Raw genomic sequence first — 9,715 nt, forward strand, 5'->3', positions numbered from 1 at the left:
AAGAATAAATTGGTTAGGGATAGTCAGCACGGTTTTGTGAAGGGAAGGTCGTGCCTCACAAACCTTATTGAGTTCTTTCAGAAGGTGAGCAAACAGGTATTTGAGAGTAAACCGGTTGATGTGGTGCATATGGATTTCAGCAAGTCGTTCGATTAGGTTCGCCACAGTCGGCTATTGTACAAAATGCGGAGGAATGGAATTGTGGGAGATATAGCAGTTTGGATCGGAAATTGGCTTGCTGAAAGAAGACAGAGGGTGGTAGTTGATGGGAAATGTTCATCCTGGAGACCAGTTACTAGTGGTGTACTGCAAGGGTCGGTGTTGGGTCCACTGCTGTTTGTCATTTTTATAAATGACCTGGATGAGTTTGTAGAAGGATGGGTTAGTAAATTTGCAGACGACACTAAGGTCAGTGGAGTTGTGGATAGTGACGAAGGTAGCTGTAGGTCGCAGAGAGACATAGATAAGCTGCAGAGCTGGGCTGAGAAGTGGCAAATGGAGTTTAATGCAGACAGGTGTGAGGTGATGCACTTTTGTAGGAGTAACTGGAAGGCAAAGTACAGGGCTAATGGTAAGATTCTTGGTGGTGTAGATGAGCAGAGAGATCTCGGTGTCCATGTACACAGATCCTTGAAAGTTGCCACCCAGGTTGACAGGGTGGTTGAGAAGGCATACAATGTTTTGGCTTTTATTAATAGAGGGATTGAGTTCCAGAACCAAGAGGTTATGGCGAAGCTGTACAAAACTCTGGTTAGGCCGCACTTGGAGTATTGTGTACAGTTCTGGTCACCCCATTATAAGAAGAATGTAGAAGCTTTGGAAAGGGTGCAGAGGAGATTTACTAGGATGTTGCCTGGTATGGAGGGAAGGTCTTAAGAGGAAATGCTGAGGGACTTGAGGCTGTTTTCATTCGAGAGAAGAAGGCTGAGAGGTGACTTAATTGAAACATATGAAATAATTCGAGGGTTGGATAAGGAGAGCCTTTTTCCTAGGATGGTGACAGCGAGCACGAGGGGGCATTGCTTTAAATTGAGGTGTGAACGATATAGGACAGATTTCAGAGGTAGTTTCTCTACTCAGAGTAGTGAGGGAATGGAACGCTTTGCCTGCAACGGTCGTAGATTCGCCAACTTTAGGTACATTTGAGTCGTCATTGGACGAGCATCTGGACGTACATGGAATAGTGTAGGTTAGATGGGCTTCATATCGGTATGACTGGTCGGCACAACATCGAGGGCCGAAGGGCCTGTACTGTGCTGTAATGTTCTATGTTTTATGTTCTATATTCTATGGCTCCAACACCAATGTTCAAAAGTTATGACGACTATTCCCTCAGATTAACAATCCGACGAAATTGTGCAAATCTGTGATGACTGAGTCTTAACGCACAACCTCAGATACACAAGTGAAGGTTTAGAGTATATTTTATTGTCATTTTCTGGCAAATACATTTACAGAATGTGCACTTGTACAGGAGGTCAAAGCTCATTCAGCAATTCCATCATCGACCAGTTGTCAACTGTGTTTCGTTTCTGGATCCAGTTCCCATCCTGCACTGATTGGACGTGGCAGCTGATCAACTGATCATCAAGAGTGATTGGCCATCACTGATGATGTCATTTCCTGCTTCATAAAAAGAGGGTCTGCCCCTGGGGTATAAATCGAGTCCCACGGGAATGATGTTGATTGTTCTTCCTAATTTTGTTATTTTGGTGGTGAGGAGAATAAAAGAAATTTATTGTCACAAGATGGCCTCCCAGATCAGTCAGAACTATCACCAGGATTGTGAAGCTGCTGTCAACAAGCAGATTAATGTGGAGCTCACTGCCTCCTATCTCTATCAGTCTTTGGTGAGTGCTGTCTCTCGGGGTTAAACATATAAATCTGTTCTGTTGAAGTAAATTCTTTGCCTGGCCTCTAGTGAAGCTGACAATCTAGTAGATTGAGGTTTTGTGGCTCCTACCTAAATATCAGTTCAGGATAGAGGTGATGTTACTATCACGATGGTGTAGGATACTGATGTATGTTAACTCAGGTCCCAGTTGGCCTTCAGTGGTATCTGGAGGGTAAAAGCCTCTTGCTTTTTTTTTCTTTCTGACACAAGTTTCCTGACTTCATTTGCCTGATCTCTGTGGTGGTCCTAAACAAACATGCTGATTTTTTTTAACACTGACAATAACAATAGCTTCCCTGTTGCAGTGGCCCTTGTTAGTCTGAACAAACCTGAGGCTAGTCTGTGACTGGTATCTATTTTATGTGGATCTCCTTCATTGAGGCTGACTTGGCTTTACTTGTATTTATTGAAGATGTGGGTGTGGCCTATCCCGTCCCTACTGAGAGTTGATCTGCCGTGTGTGAGAAATGTTGGATCCCCTCTCTGCCCCCTCTCCTCCCCACCCCACCCCACACTGGGGCTGCGGGAATGTGCTGAGGCTATTAGCCCAGTGACATTGAAGAAATGGAGGTTGTTCCCATATCATTTAGCTTGACCTAAAACAAAATGTCCCCTCTATCCCGGTGGTGATGTGACTGTGCCCTTCCAAGGAGTAGAATGTGCTTGGAAGGTATGTGTTGAAGTAACCTTGGTGAGTGCTGCAGGGGACCTGGTAGGTAATGGACCCTGAAAGGAGGTGGTGAATGCAGTCCCCATGAAGTGGGCTGCCCTGTCCTGGATGGTGTCTGCTTCTTGCATGTTGTAGTTCCCCTTCTACAGACACATGGGGAATATTCATCTCTCTCTGGGCTTGTGCCTATTGGAAGGAAGTTGTCTTGTAATGAGGACTAAGTCCCTATAAGCCTCACTTGGGAGGTGGGACTGCTTTATTGGTGAGCCAGTTGGTGGGGTTTTATCACTGTGTCCCAACTCTATTGGCACATGCTTCCCAAGGATAAAATCCCGACTATCTTCTGCCACAACTTGTAACTACCCACTGAAACCACAGATATTTGCTTGCCTGACTGTGGTTTTTGGATTTGAGGATTAAAGTAACTTTTCAGGAGTCCTTCCCCAGAATGTAATTCTTAGCTGATGCTTCCAATAGCGAGCATTAGCTCTTAAACCCTTACATCGAATTGTGAACATGACAGTTTAGATATGAGTCACATGGGCTGAAAACCTACAGGATTTTTTGCCTGTTTGGGCAAAGTCAGGGCAAGTGTTTTTCCAGGTTACTGTTTTCACTAGTGACGTTATGTACAGGCCACTAATATTTGACATTTGATCATTTGTTTTGCAATTTGTTTCAGTCATGTGACTTAGTGCAAGTTTTTGACAGCCTGAGTTTGCACTATTTAGGCAGAGCAATAACCCACTGCTGCAACGATCCAAAGGCTGTTACTGGGCAGGCTTTCCTCGGCATTATCTTAGTGCCAAACTCCATACTGGAGACAGCACACCTTTGTAGAGTTCATGTGTACACTTACATCACAATCTCATTGATCCTGGATTTGCAGAAAACATGCTCCCTACCAGTCGTTGACTACAGCAGGGTTTCAACATCTTTTTTCCAGTTTTCCCCAAAGGCAAAACATAGTACCTTGCATCTTGTAGTTGAGGACTGGAATGGGGAGTGAGCCAGTGATGTCTGATGTAATTTTAACTTGATCTTCCAGATGTCCTACTTTGACCAGGACGATGTTGCCCTCGCCCATTTCTCCCGGTTCTTCAAAGATCAGTCCCAGGAGAAGCGGGAACATGCAGAAAAGCTGCTGAAATTCCAGAATCAGCGTGGAGGCCGAGTCCTCCTCCAGGATGTGAAGGTTGGGGTTGGGTGGTGGGGGAGTGCAGGGGGGAATGGCTGCTCTTGCGGTGTCATCTCCAGTGACAAGATTTTCAGATCCTGAGCGAGTGTGTAAGTTCTTTTGCTTGGCTTCCCTGTTTGCTCTCCTCCATCTCCAGTGTTTCAGCATTTATGCAAGCCCTCTGGTCCACCAGGCCTATGCTGACCCAGCAAAGACCGAACTGTACTCACCCTGTTCTTGGTCCAGGCCCTACTATACCCTAGTGTTTAGCACTCGCCCAGCTAGTCCTTTAAACAGTGCTGCAGTAGCCATTTCCAGCACTTCGTTCCTCCGTTCCCCAACACACCCACCAAATTTCCTCCAATCCCCTCTATCCTGCTTCCTCAAACCTGTGCCCTCTGGTCTTCGTGTCTGCCATGGGGAAGACATTTTCCCCATCTACTGTCCAGACTTCCTTGTCTTCCATCAAACAACCACCTCAGCCTCACCTGCTCAAAGGAAAACCCCCAGCCCATCCAATCTCTCTCCTCAATGGATTTTCTGTCTTGGGGAAACAACCTGGGGACCCTCACCAGCACCCCCTGCAGTACCATCCTGTCCTTCTGACCAGTGAGGCCAACGATAGAATGCAGCAGAGACCGGAAGAACAATTTTCATAAAATGTGTTCAAAGGACTTGTCCCTGTGCTGTTCCTCACAACCCTGCCCCAAACTAACACATGTTACTTGGCCTATGTTCCCTTTCACACACAGTTTGCCTTGTGTGAGCATTGAGGGATCGATGATCCTGTGTTTATTGTAAGCACATTACTGCCCCCGACAATGAATTCAAGTCATGATGGTTCTGACCATGCTGCTCGGGCATGTATGAGGCCACAAGCACAAGTGAGACTTGAACCTCAGCCTTGTCAACTGGAGCTTGGGACATGACCGCTACTTCCCCCACAGCCCGTGGGATTCACTCCTGAATATCCTTTTTAAGACTCCAGCTGATGGACACTGGTGCAAATGACTAATCTGGTACATATTTATTCCCTGTGGTACAAGGATACGTTCCTGAGCTTCCGGCTTCAGGTCAAGGATAAATGGGGCAAGGTGAAAGGAGTCACCAAGTAGCTAATGCTTTCTTTATCTGGACTTCAGGGATGGCACAGTGGCTCAGTGGTTGGCACTGTTGACACAGTGCCAGGGGCACCAGTTTGGTTCTGGCCTGTGACGAGAATTTAAACGTTATCCCAAAGCATGGCTTCCCCACGCAGTAGAAAAGAGGATTGGCAACTTGAAATGCAGGTTACACGAACAGGGTGGGAATGGGACCAGATGGGATGCTCTTCAGCAGTTATGGTCTCAATGGGGTGAATGGCCAGCTCCCATGCTGCAGGGATTCTGTTTCTGAAGCTTACCTGTCCTTCTCTCCATCCCCAGAAGCCAGAGAGGGATGAGTGGGGTAACAGCCTGCAGGCAATGCAGGTTGCCCTGGATCTGGAGAAGAATGTGAACCAGAGTTTGCTGGATCTACACCAACTCGCCACAGCCCAGACTGACCCTCATGTAAGCTTCACCTCCTCATTCACATCACTGCTAGACTCTCAGGGTCATGTTTCATTGGTTGGTCTGTGTGGATTGGAAATTCACTGATGTAACACTTTCCATCCATTACTTTCCTGAACTATTGTAACATTGATCACTTGGGATCATACTGATTACAATGAGTTAAAAGGGGAATTTGATCTCTAATCTAGTGGAAGTGCTGAAATGACGTTGGCCATTGAGTTCTTCATTCGTATCATTGCAGTGGAATGATCATTGTCCATCACAATCCAACTCAGCTCCATTTCACAAACAGCAAGATGGAGCAGCTGACATGTTGTCCTCACTGGCACAAATTCTCCAGGTGTTAGCTCGCTTTTCAGGGCTGTCCAGAGCTAGTCATGGCTAAGTCTGTCTTGCAGTGGGAATTCTGAAATTGTCTTGGATAGTATAAATGTACCAAGTGTCATATTCCTCTGTTGCAGCTGTGTGACTTCCTGGAGACTCACTATTTGGATGAGGAGGTGGAGATCATCAAGCAACTCGGGGACTACATCACCAACCTGAAGCGCCTGGGAGCCCCTGAGAATGGGATGGGAGAGTACCTGTTTGACAGGCTCTCCCTGGAGGACAGCAGTTAGTGTGGCCTGGAGTACGGTCTGAATGCATTCCCTACTTCACCCTGGGCAATCTGTCTCCTTCCAGGGAGAAGGGGCTTGGAGCAAACCATGTAATGGCTGTACCAGCTGAATGGGAATGAATGAAATGTATTGATGTTGCTTATTGTCCATCATTGAGACCCTTGATATTAAAGAGCTTTTGAGAGCTTCAAGCCTGTAATTTTGGCAAATGAAATTATTAATTTGACAAAATATTTCCCTGGTCTTCCCTCCAGCACCACCCCAGCATCAGTCTCGGAATTCCCGTGGAACTTCCTCTAAGTTAGGAACCCAAGTTATTCCTCCACCCAGAACTTGAGGTTGGGGCCTGTGGGGTATAAAATCAGTTTGTACTATTATCTCACACCCAGGTATGATGAATACAGGTGCAGTTAAAATTTTCATTGCTCTCAAAAGAGAAAACACCCTTGCTTGGCTGAAAGAAAGACTTGACACCCACTTTCACTGAAACAGGGCTGTTGGATGCTTTATGTTCATGTCTAGTTTGCTTAGCAATAGCTTCCCTGTCAATCTCCACCAACCGAGACTTATTGCTAAAATCCACACAAATCACAAGTTGATGCCAACGTAAATTCTGTGCGAGCTGGCTCAGCTTGCCTCAAAACGAGCTTAAGGGAAGAGATCCAGCAGCGTCCCCCCTCTAGCCTTGTGGAGGAACCAGCAATGCTGGGAGCAATAATATTAAACGTAGCAACTGGGATCTGACTCACCTGGTCTATTCTATTCAAATCAATGTTATTACTTTTTCCTGACAGTGCATCCTAGATTCACTGAGACCCAGTTGAGGTTCAAGCCAAGACCAGCCCTGTGGCCTCCTGACCCCCACCACCAACTGCCTGCCTCAGGACAGCCATCAGCAGTTGCTCACAATGACCAGTTCATTTGTTCCTTCGCCTGAGGAACGTGCGCTGCTCTCCCAGGCGATATGGATTCAATACCCATTGTAGCTCGACAAGAAAGCTCACACTGGGGGAACCATTTCCCAGGAGTAATCCAAAGCTGTCCTAATGTGGCTTTGCTCCATTTACTTCCTTGCTCTCTGCCAAGTCTTGGTCAAAAACCCCACCACGCCTAGTAATAAACTTTAGGCCTGCCAGCCAAGAGATGGGAATATTCAGCACAAGTCTGCTTGAAAAAATTCACCTGAACTGGATGCGCTTAATGGCACCGACAGCAGGATAACAGTGACCTGGGAATGACACAGCAACGCTCCTGGTTAAATGCTGCCATTTGATTGGCTCTTGCTGCTGAAGCCTGCTTTGAGCGCACTCAGCTGCTCCCTTGGTCCCTCTGAGCTTCCCCCACGGGGAGGGTTACTCCTGATGCAGGTTGATTTCACCCGATCACATTGAAGGAGCAGTGTGACTCAGGGAGGAGACCTGCAGATGCTGACCTTCCTGAATGGCTGCTTCCTTTATCTTTCGAGGTGTCAGAGATCGTGGTTTAGGGAGGGGGCTGTCAGAGACATCCTGGGGAATGTTTCAGGGAGTTTTGTAGCGAGTGCACACTGCAGCCTTCACTGAGGGTGTGGGTCTTTAAGGCACAGAATGTATTTGTTCCACCACGTAGAGTTTTATTTTAAACCATCTTGAGTCTTGGGTGTAGAATCCCTGCAGTGCGGGAAGAGGTTGTTCAGCCCATTTAGTCTGCACTGATCCTCTGAAGAGGTTGTTCAGCCCATTTAGTCTGCACTGATCCTCTGAACAGCATCTTGTTCAGACACACACTGCCTTCTTACGCCATCTTTCCCACGGCCAGTCCAAAATAAACTGCATGTCTTTGGACTGTGGGAGGAGGCCCACACGGGCACGGGGAGGATGTGCAGCCTCCACACGTGACTGGAATTGACCCCAGGTCCCTGGCACTATGAGGCAGTAATGCTGACCATTAAAATACCCTGCCATCCAAAAGTTACAAAAAACAGGAACACTCTGTTGCATAGAATTAGAGTGAATGACTCATTTCTTACGGAAACAGACCCTTCGGTCCTACCGGTCCATGCTGACGAGGTTTCCCAACCTGACATAGTCCCACTTGCCTGCCTTTGGCCCATATCCTTCTAAACCATGCCTTTCCATGTAAATCTCCAAATGTCACTTAAAATGTTGTAATTCTAACTACTTCCACCACTGTCTCTGACAGCTCGTTCTAAACATACACACCACCTTCTGTATGAAAATGTTGCCCCTCATGTCCCCATCAAATCTTACCCCTCTCCCCTCAAACCGATGCTCTCTAATTTTGGACCCCCCCCCGACCCTATCACAGCATGCTTTTTATATACAGTCAATCTGGAGTGTGCCAATGGCAAGGCTACATTTAGTGCTCAGCAACTGTTACACTTCAGGAGGTGGTGATGAGCTGCTTATTACAGTCCACCTGGTGTAGGAGAGACCGGAATGATGCTGCTGCTGTTGCTGAGGAGGGGCTTCTGGGATCTCCACTCACAAACACTGATATTATTCCAAGTGAGGATGGTGACGGATTTACTTGGAGCTGCATCAGTGTCACTGGGGCGGCATTGAGCTGGAAAATTGCAAACTACTCCAGCATTATTCCCAACTTCAGTCTTATCGATGGTGGACAGACTCTGGAAAGTCTGAAGTAGAGTTATTCACAACAGAATTCCCAGACTCTGACTTGGTCTCAAAGCCATGAGCACATGAATTAGGACTGACCTCTGCCCATGGTTTCTTAGAAAATAGAACCTAGAACAGTGCAGCACAGTTCAGGCCCTTCAGCCCACGATGTTGTTTCGAACTTTTATCCTAAACCCAAGGCCTATCTCACCTCCACTACCTTATACTTATCATCCATATGTTTATCTAATAGCCGCTTAATTGCCCCTAACGAGGCCGACTCCACGACACTCTCTGGCAATGCATTCCACGCCCCAGCCACTCTCTGAGTAAAGAATCTACCTCTGACATCCACCCTATATCTACCTCCACTCACTTCAAAACTATGCCCCCTCATAATAGCTAACTCCATCCTAGGAAAAAGTCCCTGGCTGTCTAATCTGCCTATACTTATGATCATTTTGTACACCTCTATCAAGTCACCTCTCATCCTTTGTTCTGGAGAGAAAAGCCCTCGTTCTCTCAACCTTTCCTCCTAAGACCTTCCCTCCATTCCAAGCAACATTCTGGTAAATCTCCTCTGCACCTTTTCTAACACTTCCACATCTTTCCTGGAATGAGGTGACCAGAACTGGACACAATACTCCAGATGTGGCCGAACCAGGCTTTTGTATAGCTGGAGCATAACTTCACAGCTCTTGAAATCAATCCCTCTATGAATGAAAGCTAACACACCACATGCCTTCTTAACAACTCTATCCACCTGACTGGCAGCTTTCAGGGAACTGTGGACATGAACCCCGAGATCCATCTGCTCCTCCACACTGCCAAGAATCTTTCCGTTAACCCTGTGTTCTGCTTTCAAATTTGTCCTTCCAAAATGAATCACTTCACGCTTTTCAGGGTTAAACTCCGTCTGCCACTTCTCAGCCCCACTCAGTACCCTATCAATGTCCTTTTGTAACCTAGAACAGCACTCCACACTATCCACAAGTCAAATCACCTTCGTATCTTCCAAAAACTTACTAATCCGCCATTCCACTCCTGCATCCAAATCATTTACCAATATCATAAATAAAAGAGGACCCCGAACAGACCCTTGAGGTACACCACTCGTAACTGAGCGCCATGTTGAATATTTTCAGTCAACTGTCACCCATGTCTTCTATGGGTCAGCCAATTCTGA

General features: G+C 46.7%; 1 protein-coding gene across 1 annotated transcript; it reads left to right on the forward strand.

Annotated features, from left to right (window-relative positions):
* Positions 1-1,748: 1,748 nt before the first annotated feature.
* On the forward strand, positions 1,749-5,911 carry LOC132206448 (ferritin, middle subunit-like). Its single transcript, XM_059640620.1, has 4 exons — positions 1,749-1,850; positions 3,613-3,759; positions 5,166-5,291; positions 5,756-5,911. The coding sequence occupies exons 1-4, from the start codon at positions 1,749-1,751 to the stop codon at positions 5,909-5,911; spliced, it is 531 nt and encodes a 176-aa protein (XP_059496603.1).
* The last annotated feature ends 3,804 nt before the right edge of the window (positions 5,912-9,715 follow it).

The sequence above is a fragment of the Stegostoma tigrinum genome, chromosome 38 (assembly GCF_030684315.1).
Source record: "Stegostoma tigrinum isolate sSteTig4 chromosome 38, sSteTig4.hap1, whole genome shotgun sequence".
NCBI classification, from domain to species: Eukaryota; Metazoa; Chordata; class Chondrichthyes; order Orectolobiformes; family Stegostomatidae; genus Stegostoma; species Stegostoma tigrinum.